This window comes from Gracilinanus agilis, chromosome 6, assembly GCF_016433145.1.
Source record: "Gracilinanus agilis isolate LMUSP501 chromosome 6, AgileGrace, whole genome shotgun sequence".
NCBI lineage: Eukaryota > Metazoa > Chordata > Mammalia > Didelphimorphia > Didelphidae > Gracilinanus > Gracilinanus agilis.
The window spans coordinates 132,474,426-132,500,414 of NC_058135.1; the positions used below are offsets into that span (position 1 = coordinate 132,474,426).

The following is a 25,989-nucleotide window of genomic DNA, read 5'->3' on the forward strand; positions in this document are numbered from 1 at the left end:
CCAGATCTCAATTCCAAGCAGAGGATAGCTCTCCTTTTTAATGTAAGAAATGGCTCTAAGCTGGTTGGGAAATCTTTGGAATGCCTATTTAAGTTCCATGTTCCTTTGGCAGAGAAATTCAACCTCAGTGCCATCATAAGTCTTACTTCCTCTCCGCAGGAACTAGCCATAGCTGGTAGATGAGTATTCCTGGAAAGGTAGGAGAGAATGCTAGCAGTGTGGGATTTTTGAATTGCTTAACTCCTGGAACTCTTATTGATTGAGACCTTTGATCCCAGCAGTAGAAGGAATGCCCACACCCACATCCATTTAAAAAAACAAAACACCACTACTTCTTATTGTGAGCCTGTAATTTATAATCTTAGAGAGCACACCAAGAGGCTTTGCACAAAGTACAAAGTATATGTCAGATTTGTACAAAGTATATGTCAGAAACAGGACTTGAATTCAGTTCTCTCTAACTTCCTGAAAGAGGCAAGCCTTCCCATTATGCTACACCTAAATCTCTGAAGAGAGGTAACTAAGGCTAGTCAAAAAGAGGACTGGATTTGAACTAAGATGGGAATTCCCCCTTCCTGCTCTGCTTTTATTGTATCCTACTGGCACCTGTGACCTTAGCCAACTCACTATCTCTTCACGTCTCAGTTCTTCATCTGTACAGTGAGGGAGATCGAACACTTCCAACCCCAAACCTCTGATCCTGGGATATCCTGAACTCTTATGTCAATCACATAAAATATATCCCTGACAAGAGGAGGAGAAACTAGCAAGTGTGGGAGGTAGCAGAGAAAAGTGGGACAGATGAGGCATCCTGAAATGCCCTGCTCTTTAAATATTGGTCCTTAAGGAGAAAGAGGGGGAAGCCCTCCCCAAGTTGGGTACCTGCCCCATTTTCCCTGGACCTTTTCAGATTTTGAGACACAAAGCTTCCATCTCAGAATCTCACTCACTCAGAAACTCAGTTCTGGAGCTGTATATACCCTCATTACCAATTCCTGCCCTTCCATACCAGTAACCTCTTCTTAGATAGTATTGAAAGCAGGAAGGGGACCCTCGTGTATCATTTGTTCTCTCATCCTGTGCTAAAATATCCTCATGGACGACAAGCTGGTAAGCACAAAAGAAAGTCGGCTGTTGCAGCTATGACAGGTTAGCCTGTTTCCTGGCAACTGTGCAAGGAAGGCATTGACTCACAGCCTCCTGGGACATGCCGGCACAGAGGCAGGTTTGCAGCATTCAGTGTCTGAAGCGGGGGGGAACAGGAGCCACACTGGTCTCCAACAGAGGCTGCGGTTGCTGTTTCCAACATGGACAGATCTGATAAGACAGCCCTTCTCATTTCATAAATAGTGCTTCCACTGAGAGACAACAGAAAGCAGCCACGCCAGTTGCTTTGGAGGTGGACCCCATCCACTGGTACCCACCATGTTTCCTTTGGGTGTCCGGTGGATATTGAGTTCTTTCCTGGGAACCCCTTTTGGTGTTGTTTACAGTTGTCTTTCTCTTTGGTATTGGTTTCCAAGAAAGAATGAAAGAGAACAGGAGTTGAGGAGAATTCCTAAAAGGTAGCAAGGAGATAGAATGAGCAGAGAACAGGATGGAGCAGAGGATCATGGGTTTCATGCTGAAAGGTACCTGTGAATCTATTTTGAAAAAGTCCCTGGGGACAGCTGGGTGGCTCAGTGGATTGAGAGCCAGGCTCAGAGACAGGAGGTCCTGGGTTCGAATCTGGCCTCAGACACTTCCCAGCTGTGTGACCCTGGGCAATTCAGTCACTTAACCCCCATTGCCTAGCCCTTACCGCTCTTCTGCCTTGGAACCAATAGCTAGTATTGATTCTAAGATGGAAGGTAAGGGCTTATTTTTTTTAAAGATAAAGAAAAAAAAAAAGAAAAAGTCCCTAATTTTACAAATAAGGAAACTGAAGTCACAAAGGGTAAGTAGGTTGTCTAAGATCACACAACCAACAACTATCAGCCCTAAGATTTGAACCCAGAAATTTGCCATATCTGAATCCAGCACATTATCTGCTATGCCACACTGTAGCAAAGAAGAACAGGCAGGTAATGGGAGACATCAGTGAACAGAATGGAGCCAGGAGCCAGAGATGCTTCCATAATACCCTCCTGGGAAGGACCAGAGAGCTCCCTGCGCATCTCTCCCAAAGATGGTGAAAATTCTGAGGAGTGTGGTGAGGTGTGGGAAATGGACAACTGCAGTAATAATAGCATTAACTAAGGTATATTTAGTAACTCTCTAGTTAACTTTATTTGTGTGCCTGCATGTGTGTTTGCCTGTGAACACATACATGCTTTGGGTTTTTTTAACCTTTACCTTCCATCTCAGAATGGATCCTCATTATCAATCCCAAGGCAGAAGAGGGATAAAGGCCAGGCAATGGGAGTCAAGTGACTTGCCCAAGTTCACACAGCTAAGAAGCAGACATATACTTTAATGAGCTTTGGGGCGCTAAAGTTCTAATCTGTCTGACTTCATTCATAAAATTACCCATCAGATGTCTACTTCACATTATGAGGTGTAGAGAAGCACCCAGTTAAGTCTCCCTAAAGTCACCAAAGACATTGGGTTTATTATGACTCTCAGCAATGGAACGGACTTTAAAGGCCATCCCTGAAAAAGAATCTCCACAAGAAGGCAGGCAATCAACAAACATTTATTAAGCACCTACTATGTGTCAGGCACTGTGCTAAACTTTGGGGATTCAAAAAAAGTGAAGTGGATGCTGTCAAGGAGTATACATATTTCATGGAGAAATTATATACTTGTATAGGGGTGCATAGATACAGATATATTATAAATGTATGTATATAATATATATCCATACACATAGTTATATGTATACACATATAGGTGTATATATCCGTGTATATATAGATATTTACACACACATACACAGATGTGTGTGTATGTGTGTTCAGGTGATATATAGAAGCAAAAATCCAAAGGAGCCTTAGAGGGGAAGGCAGTTAGAAGCAGGGAGCACCCAGAAAGGCCACCAGTAATGGGTGGCATGTGGCCCAGGTCTTGAAAGAAATCTTTGAGTATTGGAAACAAGAGATGATTTGTTTCCAGAAGCGTTCCAAGGCAAGGGGGGTGGCAGGTCCAACAATTGGACTTTCAGCCTTTGCTAGAGAGGAAGTCTTTTCTCCTTTTGTCTCCTCTTGTCACCTTTAAGTGGGTCTCATCATTAATGAAGTGTTTTACATATCTTGAGGCTAAGTTGGCTTCTTCCACCTGTTGACTCTGATGGCCAAATATAACAATCTGACTCAGCTTCCATTTGCCACCCAGGTCTTCACTTTCCCAGGCTAAATATCCCTAATTGCTTTAACATGTCCACCTAGGACATGGCCCCAAGTCCATTCTTCATCCTAGGTGACCCTTTCTTATTCTCTTTTGTTTATAAATGTCCTTTTTAAAATGGAATGCCCCAAAGCACCTATAGTTGTGTTCTGACCATGGCAGGATCCAACGATTCTACCGCTTCTCATCCTCGGAAGCCAGGCTCTCTTAATGCAGCCCAAGACTTTCTTCAATGCCCCACACCATACTGACTCATTGAGTTTGCAGTCCCCTAAAACCCTCAGAGCTTTTTTGAAGTCAAGTGCTGCTATCTAACCTGCCTCCCCCATCTTGGATTTGTGAAGTTGATATTTTGACCAAAGGGTAACACTTCATTTACACCTGTTAAATGGCATCTTATCCTATCCTGTATGGTGTTCTAGCCTGATTCTGTCATCCAGTATATCAACTGGTCCTCCTAATTTTGTGTCATCTGAAAATCTGATAAACAAATATATTAATTTGTTAATGGAGCAGCAATCCACATTAGTGATAATGATGGCCTAAGTGAACAGGTCCACTATGCAAGGCTGAACCTTTTCTATAAAAAACAAAAACAAAAATAAAAAAACAAAAAACCAGACTGAGTAGTATAAGAGATTATCTATAGAATCACAGGTCAGAGATAGAGCTAGAAGGAAATAGTCCAGACTTTTCCCTTTTCATATGAAGAAACTGAGGCCCAGAGAGTTTAAATGAGTTAAATGAGGTTGTAAGTAACAGAGTATTTGATCCCAGGTCCTCCGACTCCAAGTCCAATGCCCTTTCCAGGTCCTCTGCTGCTCCCCTGGTGGGGAACCATCAGTGACAGCAGTGATGCCCTGTTCCAAGTAGGAACTCTTAAAAGGCAGAGGCTGTGGCTATTCATCTCCCTTTTGTATAGCAGACACTATATATCCTAGTAAATAAGGACATTTAGTCCTTATCTTGTTTGCTAGCTGTTGTAATGGTTATTGAAAGGATAACAAAATGTTCCTGGTAGGATAAAGGAGGGGAAAAGGCATCTCTGAGAATCATCTCCTTCAAGGAAAGTGGCAGAAAAGATGAATTTCCTCTGCATTCTAACCTAGCTATCTCTCTTTCTGCGTTTTCTTATCTCTTTCAGTATACATCTATTTAGAGGTAGCTATAGTGTAGTGAGAAGAGCAGCAACTAGAGGGTAAAGAGACCCAAGTTCAGATCCTGACTCTCAACACTCAGTCATTGTGTCACAATGGACAAGTCACTTCAACTTCACCCCCCTGGGCCTCAGTTTCCTCATCTGTAAAGTGGAGATAACCACAACACCACCAGCTTCACAGGGCTATGTTAAAGCAAAGCATTTTATTTAGCTTAAATTGCTAAATAAAAGTGAGCTAGTAGTGTTATGAGTTTTATAATTAGCAAGAGCAGGCACAATTTCTGTCACAATCATCAGTAGCATTTGAAGTACTATCAGTGGTGACACTAAGAAACAAGAAAAATGGTAGCAGCAATGGTCAACTGATGAACAAAGAATGTAATAAAGCACTTACTATGTGCAGGGCACTGTGCTAGGTGCTGGGGACACAAAGACAAAAATGGAATTGTCACTAATAAAAATTTAATGATGACTCCCATCAAGGAGCTTACATTTTAGCCAATCCATCAACAAGTTGTTTTTGTTGTTGTTGCTGTTGTTTTTTTAAGCATCTACTCTGTGCAGGGCAGAATGCTAGACACTGGGGATACACTTGCGAAGACCAAAACAATCTCTACTTGCAAAGAGTTTGCATTCTAATGGAGGAAGACAGCATGTACAAGCATAAGTCTATACCAAATATTTTCAAAATAAATCTGTGTTAGTTTGAGGAGAGACACTTAGGCAAATAGGAAAGGCTCGATGCATGAAGTGAACTTTGAAGGAAGCTAGGGAGACAGAGGTGTAAGGGCAGAGTGCATTTCAGGGACGGAGCCCAGCTTCTGCAAAGGCATGTAGACTGTTCGTGGGATGTAGTCCATAAGTGAAAACAAGAATGGCAGTTCATGAAGGGGAGTGATTTGTAATGAAGTTGGAAAGAAAGACTGGAGCCAGGCTGTGAAGGGCTTTATAGACCAAAGAGAGGAGTTTATATTTGATCCTAGAGATAATAAGGGGCCCCTGGAGTTTATTAGGTCTGGGAGTGATGTGGTAAGGGTTATACATTAGGGAAATCACTTTGTCTGCTATGTGGAGGATAGATTGGAAAGGAGAGGTTTGAGACAAGGACAGCAAAAGAGAGAGAGTTTTTGCAAAGGTCCAGGTGAGAGGTGATGAGGACATGAGCAAAAGAAATATCCCTGGGGATAGAGTGAAGGAAACAGATGCAAGAGATATTTTTAAGTTGGAATGAGCAAGGCTTAGCCATGGGGGCAGCTGGGTGACTCAGTGGATTGAGAGCCAGGCTTAGAGATGGGTTCAAATTTGGCCTCAGACACTTCCTAGCTGTGTGACCCTGGGCCAGTCACTTAACCCCCATTGCCTAGCCCTTAACACTCTTCTGCCTTGGAGCCAATACACAGTATTGACTCCAAGACAGAAGGTAAGGGTTAAAAAAAAAAAAAGATTTAGCCATGAGGTAAGAGGTGTAATGGATGGGGTCCTGGGCCTAGAATTAGGAAGAGACTTCTCCAAAGTTCAAATCTGGCCTCAGACATTTACAAGGTATTTGATCTTGGACAAATCACTTAACACTTTGCCTCGGTTTCCTCTTATTTAAGATAAAGTAGAAGAAAACATGGCAAACCACTCTGGTGTCTTTGCCAAGAAGATCTTAAATGGGGTCACAAAGAGTTGGACATGACAGAACAACAACAGCAACAATTGATTAGGTATGAATTGTGAGGGGAAGAATTAAAGCACTTTGGTGACTGGAAAGATAATGGTGCCTTTGATAGAAATAAGAAAATATGGAAGAATTGGGAAGAAGGACAGTGAATTCTATTCTGTACCTATTGAGTTTGAACTGCCTACAGGCCATCCAGTTAGAAATGTCAATTAGGCAGCTGGTGATAGGGATTCTGGCTCCAGAGAGCAATTTAGGGTTGACAAAGCAGGGACTATGCATGTATAGATAAATGAATTAAGCCTGAAGCTATGGAAATGGAAAAGGTCACCTAGACAGTGTAGAGAGAGAAAAAAGAAGAGAAGACCTAAGTCAGGACCTTGGAGTTACAAATGACCTGAGTGATGAACAAAACTAGTCCCTAAAACAAGGGACTAAGGGGGAGTCCTCTAACACCTAAGAGCCAGGAGAAAGGAATATCTTGAAACCCCAGAGAGAGCATCCAGGAAAAGGTGGGAGGAATAGCAGTAGTAGCAGCAATACAAAGAAGGACAATCTTGCATGGGACTTTCCTTCAGTTTCTTACAAGCCAGGCAATTTTGTCACTTCCCCATCTTGGGTGGAATTTGGATCAGCTTTTGGCTAGCTTCCATAGTGGCATTTCTTAAAATGTTCCATCACCCTCAAAGCTGCTGTGACTTCTTTTCCAGAAGTGCTTCCTATCAATGTGGGTAGATTAGCAATCAAGTTAACTCATTAAGTCTCTTCTTCTTGGGGGCAGCTAGGTGGCTCAGTAGCCGGGTCTGAAGACTGGGGGTCCTAGGTTCAGATATGGCCCCAGATAATTTCTAGTTGTGTGACCCTGGGCAAGTCACTTAACCTCCCTTTCCTAGCCCTTATCACTCTTCTGCCTTGGAACCAATACATAGTCCAGAGAAAGAACTGTTGGAATTGAATGCAGATCAAAGTATACTATATTTCACAACAGTTTATTAACTTTTTTGGGGGGTTAGGTTTTATATGAATGACCTCTTACAACAGTGACCAATATGGAAGTATGTTTTGCAGGATAATACATATATAACCCAGATCAAATTGCTTACCATCTCTGAGTGGGTACAGAGAAGGGAGCGGAAGAGACAGTTTGAGTCTTATGATTTTGGAAAATGTACGTTGAAAATTATTACATGTAATTGGACAAATAGAATATCTTTGAAGAAAAGAAAAGAAAAAAAGAACCAATACGTAGTATTGGTTCTAAGACAGAAGGTGAAAGTTTAAAAGTTTCTTCTTGTGTTTCCCTAGTTTCAGTTGATTGGTTAGATTCTTTCCCAACCCTGCTAACCTTCAGAGGCCAGCCCTCTGGACATTTCCAGAGGGAGAAAAATAAGGACTCTGCCCCTGAATTGGGGCACGAATGTCTGCAGAAATACTGAGAGAACTCCCCCTTTCATTCATGGTCATCGAGATGGTACCTACAACCTCCCCCTCTACACGTCCCTCTCTGTGTCTATCTGAGCAGCACTTCTTAGAGGTACACAGCATAGTGTCTGGCCAACCTGGCAGATTTGCTTAGACATCTGGCTCCATTTCATATATTCCTCTTCCCCAGCTGGGCACACGCCACACTTTATGCTGAAAATCTGGAAGGGGTGCAGCAAACATTTTCTCTTATACACACACACACCCATACATACTCACAACAATTCCAACTTTAAGACATGGAAGACAGACTGCAAAAACATCCATCGCAACCATTAACCTAAGTCATTTCCGTAAAAGGCATTTGGATTTCTACTCATTATGTGTCCCCCTTGAATAATTTTCTTCTTGGAAATGTGAAACCCCAGCAGTACCAGTTTGGCTATGGTTGAAAGTATGGCCGTGATCTTTCTTCCAGCTGTCAGTATTTCTGCAAATACTTTTTTTAGGTCATTTATAAAAAAACGGAAACTTACCCACCCTATTGAAATGTGGAGGAAAAAAATGAGCGTGGAATGTTAATATTGTCTCAAGGCATATATTTTTATTTTCTCACTCTGAAAGGAATTGTATTGTCCCAGCACTCCTACAGAGACATGTGAAACATTATTGACTTCTCTCATCAAATAGCAGCAGCACAGTTTTTCCGTATTCCTCAGACAGATGCTGAGACATCTGTACTGCCCCCAGCTGCAGAGATTATTTCTTTCCCTTCCTTTGGCTTGAGCTACAGATATTCAACTTTCATTTGATCAAAAGTAAGAGAGAGAGAGAGAGAGAGAGAGAGAGAGAGAGAGAGAGAGAGAGAGAGAGAGAATATGTGTGTGTCCTTGGATTAGATAGAGATAGCTGGATCCAAAATAAAGCTTTGATCACAGGAAATACATTTCATGCAGTTCTTTGGGGATAGACAAGTAAAAAGCATCTTTCATGCCTGGCAGTCATTTGACCTCTCTGTGTATTGTCCACCCTCCTCCCCCATAACAAAATTCTTTATAGAATGAAGAAAAATCTTAATGATTTTGTCAGATATTCTTTCCCCTTTATAGGAGGAGACAGCATGGGATAGTGGAAAACTCTAGATTTGGTGTCAGAGAAATCCTGGCTGTTACCTCTCACCTCTGAAACCTTGGCTATGTCTGCTTCCTTCTCTCGGCTTCAGTTTTCACATGGACAAAACGAATGGATTTTTTTTTCTTGAACCAGCCCTGTAATTACACTGGTATCAGAAATTCCCTCTCCCAAAGCAAATGGGCCTCTGCTTTGCAACTTATTTGTTCTGGGCCAGTCATGACTTTTCATGACCCCATTTGGGATTTCTTGGCAGATACTGAAATAGTCTGCCATTTCTTTCTCCAACTCATTTTATAGGTAAGGAAACTGAGGCACACAAGATTAAGTGACATGCCCAGGGTCATAGCTAGGCTGGAGTTGAACTTAGGTCTTTCTGTGTCCAGGGCCAGCACTCTATCCACTGCATCACCTAACTGCCCTTCACACCTTATTCTTAAAAAATTTCTTGAGAGACAAAGATGTTAAATGACTTACTCAAGGTAATAAACCCAGATGTGAGACTTGAATCTAGTCTTCCTGCCTTTCCTCTTCTCTCTACTATATCTGTCAATAAGATTTCTAAAGGCACCTAGATAGTTCAGTGGATTGAAAAAATGGCCGGGAGAAAGGGGTCCTGGATTCAGATATGGCCTCAGATAACTTCTATCTATGTGAGACTGAGCAAGTCACTTAACCCCTATTATTTTACCCTGACTGCTCTTCTGCCTTGGAACCAATTGGTTCCAAGGCAGAAGATATGAGTTTAAAAATATATATACGCTTTCTAAGGTCCCACCCAGCACCAAATTGCACGATCCTATGATTTCTGTTTTGCTATCCCTTAGAGAATTGTTTATATTTCAGAAGTGTCTCTGCCTCCAAGCCTAAAAATGGTCGGACCTTTTCCAGGGGGAATAAATAAGGGCTTTTCCATTCCCTGAGGCTTGATAGGTCCTTCTGCTAGTTGGGAAAGCTCATACCTGGAGTGATTCTGCCTTTGTTGTGACTGAATCTCTCTGTTGGGACCGAGTAAGCTCAGCACATAGGAGGGTATTAACCTGTGCCTGCTGAAGGCATCCCAGTGTCCCTAATGGGATTTGTCTTCTTAAATCCCTCAGCATTAACCCCGCTGCTCACCATAATGCCTAATACCTTCATTCCAGTCTGCTTTAGGGTTGTTTCCTGAATGGAAGTGCCAATCTTACTTATTGGTAAAATGCATGACACCTTCAGAGAGCCCTGGCAAAACTGTTTTCTGTTAGGGAGGAAAGAGAAAAAAATGGAATTTTCCCCAAGATCTGTAGTATTTTTCTTTAGATACATCAAAATGGTAGATGCATTGTGGGAGAGAGGATGGACTACTAGGCTTCAGTACTCTAGTACGTGACCTCTCCTTGAGGTAAGGAAGATTATAGACAAACGGAGCCGAAGCTGGAAGAAATCACAGAGGCTATCTAGTCTAATCCTCTCATTTTACAGTTGGGGAAATAGAGACCCACTGAGATTAAGTGATATGCCACACAGACTATAAACATCAAAGGCGAGATCTGAACTCAGGTCCTTCAATTTGACTATACTTGAATGCCTTCTGCCGAGTTCAAATACTGCCTCTGACAATAACTATGTGACTCTGGACAGGTCACTTCACTTTTGAGCAGCTCATGCATCTCCTGAGGATTTATCCACTTCTGTTCTCCTCTAAACCTCTCAGTGGCCTGGAACTAAGAGTCTTTGCCAGCATAGTTTAAACTGTGGCAGGATCTACATACCTGGAAAAGCTTTAGATAAGATCTCAGTGTCATCTGAGAACCATCCTAGTTCTCTCTGGGGAGGCGTAATAGGTAAATGATTTATTTTAACCCCAGTAATTCATTTATATGTGTGTGTCTTTACACACACATACATATGTACACACACACACACACACACATATATATATACTAAATATACTGTATAAATAAACATATATATATATACTATCATTTTTTAAAGTTTACAAAATGCTTTGCGTATGTTATCTCATATAACTCATATGATTTTTTTAAACCCTTATCCTTCTATCTTAGTAACAACTCCAAGAGAGAAGGTCAGGGGCTAGGCAGCAGAGGTTAAATGACTTGCCCAGGATCACACAGCTCAGAAGTGTCTGAGGCAGGATTTAAACCCAAGTCCTCAAGCTTCCAGACCTGGTGCCCTATCCACTATGCCACCTAGCTGCCCCTCTAGTCCTACTTCTGACTCACATACTATTCATGGGCAAGAGGGAAAGGAAACTTTAGTAGGGCTGGTCAACACCTACTCTGCAAACAGTAGCCTTAGGGAGTTAGCTTCAGGATTAGCAGAAAACTCCTTCACCTAGGAATTTTGTATATCAAAGAAACTATGGGGCTAGTCCCAACCCCTAACCCTGTTATGTGTTAGGTTCTATCAGGGAAATGGAGGAAAGAAATAAGTTGGGAACAAATTTTTATAGACAGTTTCTCAGGGGTCTCATGTCTAAAATATGTAGAGAACTTGGTCAAATTTATAAGAATATGAGTCATTCCTCAATTGATAAATAATCAAAAGTTATGAGCAGAGAGTTTTTGGATGAAGAAATCAAAGTTACATATAACTATATGAAAAAATGCTCCAAATTATAATTGATTAGAGATATTCAAACCAAAACTATTCTGAGCTATCATTTCATACCTATCAGATTGGCTATAATGATAAAAGGGCAAAATGACTAATGTTGAAGGAGATGTGGAAAAACAATGACACTAATACACTGTTGGTAGAACTATGAACTGATTCAGTCATTTTGGTTCACCTAATTTTATTATAGTTTCCTTTTTTATATTCAAGTCATTCACCCACTCTGAATTTATCTTGATGTAGGGTGTGAAATGTTGATCTAAACCTTATCTCTCTCATATTTTTTTTCCAATTTTCCCAGCAATTTTTGTCAAATAGTGGATTTTTGTCCCAAAAGTTGGGCTCTTTGAGTTTATCATACACTGTTTTGCTGATGTCACTTACCCCAAATCTATTCCACTGACCCTCCTTTCTGTCTCTTAGCCAGTACCATATTGTTTTGATGACCTCTACTTTATAGTATAGTTTAATATCTGGTACTGCTAGGCCACCTTCCTTCACATTTTTTCCCCATTATTTCTCTTGATATTCTTGATCTTTTGTTCTTCCAAATGAACTTTGTTATAGTTTTTTTTCTAATTCAGTAAAAAAGTTTTTTTGTAGTTTGATAGGTATGGCACTAAATAAGTAAATTAATTTGGGTAGAATGGTCATTTTTATTATGTTAGCTCATCCTACCCATGAGCAACCAGTGTTTTTCCAATTGTTTAGATCTAGTTTTAATTGTTTGGAAAGTGTTTTATAGTTGTGTTCGTATAATTCCTGTGTTTGTTTTGGTAGATAGATTCCTAAGTATTTTATAATGTCTAGGGTGATTTTAAATGGTGTTTCTCTTTCTAACTCTTGCTGCTGTGATGTGTTGGAAATATATAGAAATGCTGATGATTTATGTGCGTTTATTTAATGAACATAGATGCAAAAATCTTAAATAGAATACTAGCAAAAAAGACTCCAGCAAGTGATCACGAGGGTTATCCATCATCATCAGGTGGGATTTATACCAGGAATGCGAGGATGGTTCAACATTAGGAAAATCATCCACATAATAGACTAAATCAATGAACTAACAAACAAAAATCACATGATTATCTCAATAGATACTGAAAAAGCCTTTAACAAAATACAACACCCATTCCTATTGAAAACATTAGAAAGTATAGGAATAGAAGGGTCTTTCCTAAAAATAATAAACAATATATATCTAAAACCATCAACAAGCATCATGTGCAATGGGGATAAATTAGAAGCCTTCCCAATAAGATCAGGTGTGAAACAAGGATGCCCACTGTCACCTTTATTATTTAACATTGTACTAGAAACACTAGCAATAGCAATTAGAGAAGAAAAAGAAATTGAAGGTATTAAAATAGGCAGTAAGGAGACCAAGATATCACTCTTTGCAGATGATATGATAGTTTACTTAAAAAATCCTAGAGAATCAACTAAAAAGCTAGTAGAAATAATCAATCAACAACTTTGCAAAGTTGCAGAATTTAGCCATTTTGGAAATCAATCTGGAATTATGCCCAAAGAGATGCCCCAAAGAGATAAAACCATGTACACTTTTGGACCCAGCAATGTCTCTATTAGATTTATTTTCTAAGGTGATCAGGGGAAAAGGACCTATATGTTCTAAAATATTTATAGCAGCTCTCTTTGTGTTGGCAAAGAACTAGAATTTGAAGGGTTATCCATCAGTTGGAGAATGGCTAAACAAGTTGTGGTATATGTTTGTGATGAAATATTACTGTGCTGTAAGAAATGGACAAATGTTATTTTTTTAAACCATGGAAAGACGTACATGAAGTTATAAAGAGCTAAATGAACAGAACCAAGAGAACATTATATACAACAACAGAAATACTCTTTGAAGAATGGCTTCTGTACATCCACCTCCAGAGAAAGAACTGATAAACAGAAATTAGCAAGACAAAGTTTTAGAATATACATTTTTTTTGCCAAACAATACCTTCTCTAATAAGGGAAAGAAGTGAGTTACCTAAGTGTTTTAATGTATCAAACAGATAAATCAATTTTAATTTTAAAGAAGGGAAACAAAGATAAATCATATTACTGAGCCAGAAGAAGTTAAGGCATATAACTCAGGAGTAAGAAAGGGAAGATAAATATATGAATTTGGGTTTTGTTTTATAGTGCCTACATCTATGATTTCATCCCTATTGCACTGTCAAAATATTCTCCACCAATACAGATTGACAACTTGTTCATAACTTACTATGTTAGAGACTTACTCAATGTCACTGAAATGGAGACATATGTCCTGAGAGAAGTAACATGACTTGAAACCAGTTTTTCATCATTTCAAGACCAACCCCCCTATCCACCATTCCATGTGGAATATGCATAAGTCAGAAAAGTGCTAATTGTATCAAGAGAGGGTAAAGAGGTTCAAAGGTGAGATAGATCACTTCTAGTTGGCAGCATTCATTTATGGCTTCTTAGAGGAATTATTTGAGCTGTTTCTTGAAATATGGAGAGAGTTTCAACTCTCAGAGATGCTTATAATTGGCATTCCAGGCACACAGTCACAGAGGCAGAAAAAGGAAAGATTTGTTCAGGGAACAACAAGAAGTTCAATTTGAATGAAGTGCAGAATACATCCAGGGGATCACTGAGAGTTAAAGCCAAGAGGAACAGTTCAGAACACATTGGGGAGTACTTTAATGATAGGCTGGAGGAGTTGGGAGCTTATTCTATTGGAAATATGGATCCATTTAAGGGGAGGAGTGATTGTTTATTTTTAGCAGGGAAATTGCATGATCCATTGAATCTTCCATGACTCTGCTTGATGGATTAAAGGGGTAAAAAGATCAGAAATATGATAGGCAGCTGTCATAATCCAAGAAAAAGGTAATGGGGCATGAGCTAGAGAATGGGAATGGAAAGGCAAAGATGAATGTAAGACATCACAAAGGTATAATCAGTAGGACTTGGCAACTGCTTCAATGTCAAAGACAATGGAGAGTGAATAGTCAAAGGTGACTTCTAGGGACAGTTAGGTGGTTCAGTGGATAGAGAGCCAGGCCTGGAATCAGGAGGACCTGGATTCAAATCTTACCTTGGACACTTCCTAATTACGTGACCCTGTGCATGTCACTTAACCTCAATTGCTTCGGTCTTATGATTCTTGCCTTAGAACTGACACCTAGTAATGGTAAGGGTTTAAAAAAAAGATGACTTCCAAATTTTGAGCATGGATGACTTGGACAGTGATAGCCTCTTCAACAGAAATAATGGAGCCAAAAGGAAGAACTGGTTATTAGGGGGAGAAGGGGGAGAAATGGTAAGTTTGGGTTTGAAGCATGTTGAGTTTGCAGTTCTAGCATTACACCTAGACAAGAGCCTACTACATTTTCAGTGTAATCATTTATACCTTGGAAATCAGCAAACACTACGCTTAGAATTTGATGTATTGTTGCATTGATCGTCTAGACTTAAGAAAGTGATGAAGTAAATGTTAATAATGCAGAATAAAGGCAAAATGTTTCCTCCTACATTTTTTTCAGAGAATCACTGGCTAAACATTTACTAGAATATTCTTGGGTTTAAGTAAGGATAGTTTAATAATAATGATTTTTAAAATGTATTTAGCAGTGTGCTACGCACTGAGAATAGAAAAGCAAAATAGTCCCTGCTTTCTAAGATCTCACTCATATCGTAATAGAAGGAGAGAACACAGATAGGAGATTTCAGCATCTAGTCAAGTGGAAGGGTCCAGTGGTCTTTATAGTAGAGCAGTGAGGTAGATGGCAGTGCATCTTCTTTAGTATCATTTCCATTGATAAAAGCCACATCTGAGTGTAATGTTTCACTCTGACTGTATCAGAGATTTTGATGGTGATAAATTGTAGTTGTGGCAGTGCCAGGAGGCAGCATATTGCTTCCATGAATATTGACTGTAGAGACTGAGCTGGAAATTGGGCTTACAGTCTGGGAAGTGGGGGCCAGAGGTAGGGGAGAGGGAGTAAGAAGGGTGCCACTGCTAGTCCTAGAATTCTTGCTATCTTCCATTCTTGTAATATATTCTTTCCTTACCTCCATCATACTGAATCCCTCTTGTCATTTAAGATGTAGCTTAAGGGCAGCTAGGTGGCTTCTTGGAATCAGGAAGACTCATCTACATGAGTTCAAATCCAGCTTCAGACATTTAACAGTTGTGTGATCCTGGGCAAGTCACTTAACCCTGTTTGCCTTAATTCCTCATCTGTAAAATGAACTGGAGAAAGAAATGGCAAATAATTCCAGTAGTTCTGCCAAGAAAGCCCCAAGTGGAGTCATGGAGAGTTAGACATAACTGAAAAAGACTTAACAAAAATGTTGGCTACTGAAGGCAGCAAGGACAAGAGCCAGGCCTAGAGACTAGATGTCCTGAGTTCAAATGTGGCCTCAGACACTTCTCACTTGCAACCAGGGACAAGTCACTCAACCTCCATTGTCTATCCCTTACCATTCTTCTGTCTTGGAACTGACACACAGTATTGGCTCTAAGGCAGAAAATAAGAAATTTTAAAAAAAAAAAAGACGTGGCTCCAGCGCTCTTCTGTTTTTAGCCTTGACCAATTTTCTCAACAGATTTTTTTTACTGGTTTATACTATGTTTTATTGGTTTAAATGGGTTTCTACTAGTTTTTTACTGGTTGGAACTAGCTTTTACTGGTTTATACTTGTTTTTACTAGTTGAACTGATTCGAACTGAGTTTTACTGATTTATACTAGTTTGAATCAGCTTGACCTATTTTTGCTGGCTTAAATTATTTTTTACTGGTTTATACTGGTATTTACTGCTTTGAATTGGTTTTTACTTGTTTATACTGATTTGAACCAGTCGAAATCAAGATTCTTCTGCCTTGGAATCAATAAGCAATATTGATTCCAAGACAGAAGGTAAAAGTAAAAAAAAAAAAAAAAAAGCTATAGCTCAAGAAGGCAGCTAGGTGGCTCAGGCCTATGAGGACCAGGCCTAGAGACAGGAGATCCTGGGTTCAAATCTGGCCTCAGACACGTCCTAGCTGTGTAACCCTGGGCAAGTTACTTAACTTGCATTGCCTAGTCCCTACTGCTCTTCTGCCTTGGAACTAATACATGGTATTAATTCTAAAGCAAAAAGTAAGAATTTTTTTAAAAAAGATATAGCTCAAACACCATCTTCTGTTTTTAGCCTTGACCAATTTCCTCAAATCTATTGCTCTCCATCCCCCAAGGCCTTGTATTTCACAATTTTGTTTATTTATTAACTTGGTATTTATATGCTTTTATTTTTATACATATTATTTTCTTCCCCATTAGAATGTAAACTTTTTGCATGGAAGGATTGTTTTATTCTTTGTACTTGTATTCCCAGTACTTAGCTCATTAATGGTAGCAGATAGAAGTTGCTTAATGAAAATTTCAGCAGAGAAGCTTAGAATCGCCACAAGAGTCCTCTCCAACCACCATTAAAATAATGCCTCAAAACAAATACAGGAGAGAAAAAACCAACAAGGAGACAGGGAGAGGGGAGTTGGCGATCAAGGTAGTGGTAGGGATTTGTCCTGCATGGCAATGCTTCCTCTCTCTCCCCTTCAAGATGATTTGATTCTTTGTCTAATCTGGCTTGTGACAGTTGGCATTGGTGGGGACAGGGTGGCAGGTCCCCTAATCCCAAAGGGTTGCTCCCCTAGAAGATGACAGCAGGCCTATGATCTAGATAATGCTCTCTAGGTCTCTAGGGCTCACCTTTCTCATAGTGGCCATTGGTCTCCAGTTAGTATTGGTGGTGGCAGGGATGGTCCTCTGGAAAACAACCAATTTCTTCTTCTCATATACATTTATGGAAGAATAATAATAACCAACATTGATAGTGAAGTCAAAAATTTACAAAAGATTTTGTTATCGTTCAGTCATCTCAGCTGTGTCTGACTCTTCATAACCCTATTTGAGGGCTTTCTCGGCAAAGATACTGGAGTATTTTGTCACTTCCTTCTCCAGCTCATTTTATAGATGAGGAAACTGAGACAAACAAAATTAAGTGATTTGCCTGGGGTCAAGCATCTGAAGCCAAATTTGAACTCAGATCTTCCTGATTCTAGGTCCAGGGCTCTATCCACTGTTCCATTTAGCTGCCCTACAAAGTATCTTACATGTACTATTTTATTTGAATTAGGTAGGTGCTAAAAACTATGATGATGATTCTCATGTTAAAAATGAAGAAATCTAGCCTCAGAAAGTTAGTCACATGCCCATCATCACAAAGCTCCTAATAATAAGTAACAGAGATGGAATTCAAACTAGATCTCCAAGTCCAGTAACTCTCTCTACTATTCCACAGTCGGAAAAATAGGACTCAAGTTTGGAAAAGAAGTCAGGGCTAACGGAAATAGATTTGGAAGTCATTTATAGAGAGGTGGGTGCTGGAGGGAATGAAGACTCTTGTGGAGGACATTAGAGAGAGATAAAAGCAAAATCGGGTACCTTAGGGAATGCCTTCATGGGGCAAGGAAAATAGAGAAGGAAGAACTAGTGGCAAAGAAGGAATGGTCAGGGTAGTAGGAGGAGAACTAGGATGAGGCAGTGACATGAAGACTATCAAGAAAGGGGGCAGTGGACATACATTGTTTATAGAGCAGGACCCTGCACTATTGGGATTTGGGGACCTGAATGCTAGGTCATTGCCTGGGTACTGTTTGACCCAGAATAACACATTCCACTTATGAGAATCTCATTTCTCCATCCCAAAAATTGAGAGCCTTGCCAGAAATGTGTGAAAGTCTCTCCCAGGATGTTACCATCCTATAAATATGAGAATCACTTCCCACATCCAAAATAAAATAGAGAGAAAATTGGAATACCCACAAAGTGGGATAGTAGACTCCAGATTCACTCTTAGGTTGTGTCCACCTAAGACAAGTAAAATGAAGAATTAAGATGACTACACGAACAGTCAAACAAAAACCCTGCTCTTATAGAAAAGTGGATGATTGGGATGGCTTGTTATCCAGACTGGCTCACTTCATGGCCCAGATTAGCCCACTGATTGCTACGGTTCCCACTTCGTTCTGTTTTTGTGGGTGTCCGCTGGGTTTGGAGTCACTGGGGCCAATGCCTTCCTGTCTCCTGTTGTGTTTTAGTCTGAATAACCAATAGGACTTCAGTCTGGCCAGAGGCATTAATGGATGCTGCTTTCAGTCTTTGTCTTTATGCAGCAGTTCTTCATGGGAGCCATTTCCTCATTTCTCCCTACATTTTTCCCTCCTTGATTTCACAGGCAGTCAGCCCTAGAACATTGTGTCAAGGGGCACCTGGGTGGATTGAGAGCCAGGCCTAGAGATGAGAGGTCCTAGGTTCAAATCTGGCCTCAGACACTTCCCAGCTGTGTGACCCAGGGCAAGTCATTTGACCCCCATTGCCTACCCTTACCACTCTTCTGCCTTGGGGCCAATACATGGTATTGACTCCAAGATGGAAGGTAAGGGTTTAAAAAAAAGAACATTGTCAAAAAAAACCAGCCGAAAGGTCTGTGCCTTAATGACTAAGAAACAGTTTTTACCTTTTTCAGCGTCGTCTGGGAGATGCTGCAAAGAAAGCCATCAGCAAGCTTCAGGTCAGGACCATCAAGAAGGGGGACAAGGTAACATCCCCAGCTGTCTTTTGAAGGGTGGAGCTCTGCTAACATCACCTCCCGGCTCTGATTTGAAGGGCAGGAAGAAGAAGAAGAGCATGGGGGAGAGGGGGACGAATTGCCATGAAAGCCTCCAAAAGGCCAGCAAATTACCAAGACAATTTTATAGTAGGCAGTGTGGTTTCATTATAAAATCACTGGCAGTGAGCCTTAGGGACTGGGGGCACCCACGTGGCTCAGTGAATTGAGAGCCAGAGCGAAAGACCCAGGAGCTCCTGGGTTCAAATCTGGCCTGACACCTTTTAACTGCATAATGCTGGGCAAGTCACTTAACCCTCATTGCCTAACCCTTATTATTCTTCTGCCTTGGAACCAATATACAGTATTGATTCTAAGATGGAGGATAAGGGGTGGACTGGGGAGAGGGAAAAGGAAAAGGAGAGGTGGGAGAGAGACAGACAGACAGACAGAGAGAGAGATACACAGAGAGACAGAGAGAGAGAATAAGCACAAGCTCTGGGGATAAAGATTTGAGGATAGGAGCAAATACCTGGTAAAATGTTGATTCAGAAACCCCGCCTACACTTCACTGAGAGGTTTGTTCCTCCTTTTGAAGATCTGTTGTTGGGGCAGCTAAGTGGTTCAGTCAATAGAGAGCCAAGCCTAGAGTGAAAAGGTCCTGGGTTCAAATTTGGCCTGAGATGCTTCCTAGCTATGTGAACCTGGGCAAGTCACTTAACCCCCATTGCCTAATCCTTGCGGCTCTTCTACTTAGAACTGAAACTTAATAATGATTCTAAGAAGGTAAAATTAAAAAAAAAAAAAGATTCAATGTAGAATGAAGTTGGTTGCCCACAATAACTTATCTTAGTATATAATTTAGGGATCTACAAACTAAGCTAAGGAAACAGGTTGACTGTTCTCTCTTTGTTGTAGGAAACTGAGCCTGATTTCGATAACTGTGCAGTTTGTATCGAAGGCTACAAGCCTAATGATGTTGTGCGGATCTTGCCTTGCCGGTAAGTCAACAGGTTGTGTGATAGAGAGAGCCTGTGTTGTCCTGCTTGGTACTAAATAGGGCGGAGGTACACCCTGACATACAGAATGGATGGAATTATGGACTTGGAGACAAGAAGACTTAGAGTCCAATCCTGACTTTGAAACTCACTAGCTGCACGTCCCTGTCAAGTTGCTTATTCCCTCCGAGCCTCAGTTTCCTTATATGTAAAATAAGGAAGTTGGTCCAAATGACATCTAAAGCCCCTTTCAGCTCATAATCAATGATCCTGTTGTCTTACACTTAGAAGCTCAATGATGGCAGTGACTAGGGCGTATCTGAATTTGAACCTCCTCCAGATCCTAGGACGATGCTATGTACATAGCCTAGATCAGTAATGGCAAACCTTTTAGAGACTGAGTGCCTCTCCCGTACCACACATAGGAGAGGGAGGAAGTATTCCCTTTGGGCTGCTGGGAGGAGGGGTGGGTGAAGTGAGGAATGTCCTCTGTGAGTAGAGAGGGAAAAGGGAGTGGCCGAGTGCTCCTCTCCCCTCCAGCTCTGCCACCTGTGAGCCACCCACCTTATCCTCTGTGAGCTCCCATTGGCTCCTGAGCAGAGGGGCAGGGGATGTGAAAAAGTATCAACATGTGTAGTGGAGAGGGGGGAGGGAAGCAGCCCTGCCCAAGTACCTCTGCCTTTTTAGTAATACACTCTGGGGGGTTGGGGGGGGGGGGGGGGAGGGTGGACGAATGCCCACAGAGTGTGCTCTGCTGCCGTCTTTGGCACCCGTGCCATAGGTTCACCATCACTGGCCCAGATTCTTTTTTATTTCCTCAACAAGGCAAGTTATTAATGAATTTGGAATGGTTTGTCCCAGTGTTTCTTGTTGGCTGCTGCCACCTATCTGATAATTCTGTCAAGGTCTCTCTGTCCTTCTGACCCCCCCTCCTGGTCTTTTTCCACCATCTTGAGGCCCTCCAGAGCTTAGAGGACCCTTTGGGTCACACTCTTATAACCTCTGCTGAAATGACTGGGCATGACCCCCTGGTACTGGTGCCCCCGTAGATCTTGTTCATGAATTCCACCCTGGCACCACCTCAGAGGCACAGGTAATGGGCTGTGGAGGCAGCCTGTGTGGAGGAAGAGTTCTCTTCATAGGGCAGCAGTTCCTTATGTTTAGCCAATTTGATGGCATCTACCCATTCAGGGACTTTCAGCTTCCCTGGCTTTTTGAGAAAGATGGCCAGGGCCCAGACATATTCATACTAGTTCATGTCCTTCACTGTGACTCTGGGCATCATGTGGACTCCAGTGGCCAGCCAGGGGAAAAGGAGCAAGATTCTTTCTTTTCTTTTTTTAACTTTAAATTTCTTTAAATAAACAATTGATCTGGATGAGAAAATTCATTTTCAAAGTTATGGAGGAGTAGGAGGGAAATGTTTGTTGTGTTTTGTTTGTTTGTTTGGTTTTGGTTTTTTGGAGCCTCCATCCTTAATTAGCATTCTTTGAATTGATTTGAATTGTGGTTGACTATCACAGTGGTGTAGTGGAGGAAAGGCTACCCGTGGAGTCAGGAAAACTGCCTTTGAGTTCTAGCTCTGACACACACTGGTCTTATGACCAGGAGGAAGTTACTTCATCTCTCAGAACCCATGTAATTCTCCAAGACTTAAAGCTACAAATGAGTTATTGGTGTGCATCCCTGGAGGGAGTTTCTACACTGGGAATTCCCTTACACATCATGAGATCCCAGGTGTGGATCTAAATAAAGAAAAGCACATTGTCTCAGTTCTCTTCAGCCCAGTCCTGCATTCTTAGTCTATTTTGGGATCTAAGCTGTGATGCATTTTTGTTTTAAACCCTTACCTTCTCTTAGTATCAATTCTAAGACAGAAGAGTGAGAAGGACTAGGCAATTGGGGGTAGGACTAAGCAATTGGGGATAAGTGACTTGCCCATGGCCACACACCTAGGAAGTGTCTGAGATCAAATTTGAACCCAGGTCCTCCTGACTCCATTCTGTCTATTGTGCTACCTAGCTGCCCATGTGCTGTATTTTTTTAAAAAGCATCATTCTCTTTCTCTATGAGCTTGGAAGATAAACCCACTCCTCCCCAGAAGAATATTATTGTGATTCGATTTTTCAGTAAATTCAGAGTCCAGAACAGGGAGAAGGGGGTGGTCTTGAGGCTGTACTCTGCCTTGGTCAGATCACATCTGCATTATTGTGTCCAATTCTGACTGTTCTATTTGCAAATCCACAATGTGTCCTGAGAAGGGTGACTAGAATGATGAATGGACATGAAAACATGCCATGAAAATTAGCTGAAGGAACTGGTGATATTCAGCGAGAATAAGAGAAGACAGAGACATTAATTGCTGCTTTTAAATATTTACAGGGCTGTCATGGAAAAGAAATTTGATTTAGCTCCAAAGGGCAGAGTTAGGATTCATAGCCTAATTGGGAAAGTTAGAGGAAGGCAGATTTTGCTTTATATAAGAAATAAAACCTTCCCAATAATTGGAGATGTTTGCAAATGAAATTGTTCTCAAACACTAGAAATATTCATGTAATGGTGAAACATAAGATCAGAGATCTAGAGTTAAAAGCATCTCCGAGGCCATCTCGACCAGACTGGGGCCTAGGAGGGTTGCGGGTTTTGTTTATGGTAGCAGAGGCAGGATTTCAACCCATTTCCCCCGACACTAGAGACAGTGCTGACTTTTGCTGTCCCATGCCCCATTGGTCAAGGCTTTCACGGGGATCTGATGCCTTTGGCGGGCATTTTTTCCAACAATGAAACGTCATGCTCCTAGTCATATGATCAGCCAGCTGTTGTCATAGAGGAGAAACTCCTGCCCTAGTACCTGATGAAATAGCCAGAGGCTTTAGTTTTCTTCCCAAAATCCTGGTGTTCAGAACCAGAGCCTTTCTTTTTCCTTCTCTTGTTTAACTGAAATAATAAAACAGTAGTAATTTAAAAAAAAAAAAAGATTAAAGGACTAGAATGAGGCCAAGGATATTTAACAAGCTAATAGTATTTCCTCTTCCTCTTTTCTGTGATAGGAGCAGATCTCCCCACCAGACCCATTAAGAAGGCATATAGTGGTGCAGCTAAGTAGCACAGTGGATAGAGCCCCAGTATTGAACTCGGGAGGATCTGAGGTGAAGTGTGACCTCGGACTTCCTAGCTGTGTGACCCTAGATGAGTCATTTATCCCCAATTGCCTAGGCATTACCATTCTTCTGTCTTTGAATTAATACTAAGACAGAAGGCAAGGATTTTTAAAGGTGGGGAGGCATATGGGAACATTTTCAAACAAGGCAAATGGGAGAATTCATCCTGCTTGACTATACATGTTTTTACAAAGGTTTCGTTGCTGTTGTTTTTCATTTGGCAGTGAATGTAAGGAGGGTGGCTATGGTTAAGGGTATAATAGGAAAGAAAGAAGGGAGGGAGGAAAGAAGAAGATGCACAATTCCATGTGTTGGATTTTGCTCCTTTTAAAATGCTTCTGTGTAAATGGAAATGCTCCTTTTAGCTGGTGTTTGCCTAATTCAGAATAAAAAGGAAATAAACCTTAGAGGAAAGAAAGATGCAGGATATGGATGTAAAAAGAAGGCATCCTTACAGTCTTTGGGTTGGGGAAAGAAGGGGAAAAGAGGAATTAGAATCTGTAGAAACTCTTCTCCTCCAGCTAAAACCTGCACCAGCTATGTGGTAAAATAGAACAATACATAGAATTGGGATTCAGTCCCAGTTCCATCACTTGCTCTACTTTGGATCTCGATTCCGTAGGTCTAGGTTAGATCTAGGCTCTGTCCCTTACCTCTGATGGGACTTGCTTGTCTTGGCATCAGTTTCCTTCACTATAAAATGACTGTGAAGGAAATACAATGGAGTGGAAGGGTGCTGCTGTCTCTGGCCTCAGAGGACCTGCATTCACATCCTGCCTCTTAGGGTGACTACCGGTGTGATCTTGGAAAAGTTACATAAACTCCCCGAGTTTGCTCATCTTTCAAATGAAAATATTGGATTAGATGGCCTCTCACTTGATGATCCAAAGCCCAGATTACCTTGAAGATCCCTTCCAGTTCTAAATCTGTGACGTTATAGACTTGTGATATAATATATCCAACCCCGTTCCTCATTGGTATAATAAAATTTTCACTACCTGCCTCAGAACTATTGGAGCAAAGTGCCTAATGAGCTTTAAAACATTATAGATGCCAATTATTAGTAGTAAATTGTGTGGGCAATCAATGACTTCTTTGTTACAATTCAGGTAGTCACTGACTGACTAATGATCAAGGCATCTTTTTCCCAGTATGGAAAAAAAGATGGAATTGGATCTGAATTGTGTTATAATAAGATAGTGATCGAGCTCACCTTGGACAAGTCTCTTCCCCTCCCTGTGCCTCAGTTTCCATTTCTGTAAAATGAGGATGTGAAACTAGCTGATTGTAAGGTCTCCTATAATCAATTCTATGTCCCAGTGCATTCAGAGCACATCATCTGCCTTAAGTTTAGGGCTATAGGACTGAGTTTTGTGTTGAGGTCCATAAAGACCCAGCAATCTCCTCTAGGGCAGCTACTGTGCATAACTGCATTCCTTCATGCTTTCATGAAAAACTCACTGACCTGGGGCAGCTAGGAGACACAATGGAGAAAGCACCCGGCTTGGAGTCAATAGGATCAGGGTTCAAATCTAGCCTCAGACACTCCTAACTCTGTGACCTTGGGCAAGTCACTTAACTCCTGTTTGCTTAGCCCTTTCTGCTATTCTGCTTTAGACTTGTTATTAAGACATAAAGTAAGGATCATTTTTTTTAAAAACTCTCACTTTCTGTCTTAGAATCAATACTGTGTATTGATTCCAAAGCAGAAGAGTGCTAAAGGCTAGGCAATGGAAATTAAGTGACTTCCTATTTCTGGGCCTGGCTCTCCATCCACTGAGCTACCCAGCTGCCCCAAGTAAAAGGTTAAAAAAAAAGGCTCACTGGCCTCCCTTATCAGGCTAAATATATTCATCTAGTATGAGAACTCACTGACTTCCATGACAAGTGTGGAAATTACAAGGTACCTTGGACAAGCTTCATCACTAGGAGAGAGTAAGATGTCTTTATTCCCTGTCCTACTTGAGCATGCATGGAAGCTTTAAAGATATAGTCAGGGGGCACCTGGGTGGCTCAGTGGATTGAGAGCCAGGCCTAGAGACCGGAGGTCCTAGGTTCAAATCTGACCTCAGACACTTCCTAGCTGTGTGACCCTGGGCAAGTCACTTAACCCCCATTGCCTAGCCCTTACCCCTCTTCTGCCTTGCAGTCAATACACAGTATTGATTCTAAGGTGGAAGGTAAGGGTTAAAAAAAAAAAGATATAGTCATTCAGGCAGCAAACATTTTTTAATAGAATAGTAATATTTTAAATAATTAATTTTATTTAATTTACTAATTTAATAGAATAGTAAGTAATAAACATTACTTAAAAGTATCTTAGGCCCATCCTTCCTTCCCCACATATTTTATGAGCACCTTCTATGTGTCAGACACAATGCTCATTGCTGGGGTTATAAAGACAAAAAATAAAAGCCCTTGCCCTTAAAGGAGCTTGCATTCTACAAGAAGGAAACAAAAAGTATACCAATAAGTACATATATATAGTGCTTTGGTGATCACCATGAATGCCCATTAATTAATTATATGCATAATTAATTTATTATAATCAATATATGATAATTAATATATTTTGTTAATTAATATATAATTAATTAATCTCTTTATTTCATTTGAGTTAATATTACTAAATATTTAATTAATAATTAATATGTAATTTATATAATATATAATAATTAATATAATAGAGGTTTAATATATAATTAATTAATGGGCATTCATGGTGATCACCAAAGCACTCTGGAATGGAAGAGCAAATTTGGAGGAAAGCCTCAGAAGAATATTGTCGGGCACTATTTTAACATTCGATCCACTGGAGAAAGAAATGGCGAGCCACTGCAGTATCCTCACCAGGGAAACCCTTTGGATAGCCGGGG

The 25,989-nt window shown here is 40.8% G+C and overlaps 1 protein-coding gene and 1 pseudogene across 1 annotated transcript in view; one reads left to right on the forward strand and one right to left on the reverse strand.

Moving 5' to 3' along the window:
• The window catches only part of RNF150 (ring finger protein 150), a 370,527-nt gene that overhangs the window by 256,217 nt on the left and 88,321 nt on the right, over nucleotides 1-25,989 (forward strand). Inside the window, exons 3-4 of the mRNA XM_044680530.1 lie at nucleotides 18,874-18,945; nucleotides 19,873-19,955. Coding sequence (XP_044536465.1) covers nucleotides 18,874-18,945; nucleotides 19,873-19,955 — 155 coding nt within the window. The remainder of the gene's footprint in view (nucleotides 1-18,873; nucleotides 18,946-19,872; nucleotides 19,956-25,989) is intronic.
• LOC123251716 lies at nucleotides 20,786-21,234 on the reverse strand (annotated as a pseudogene).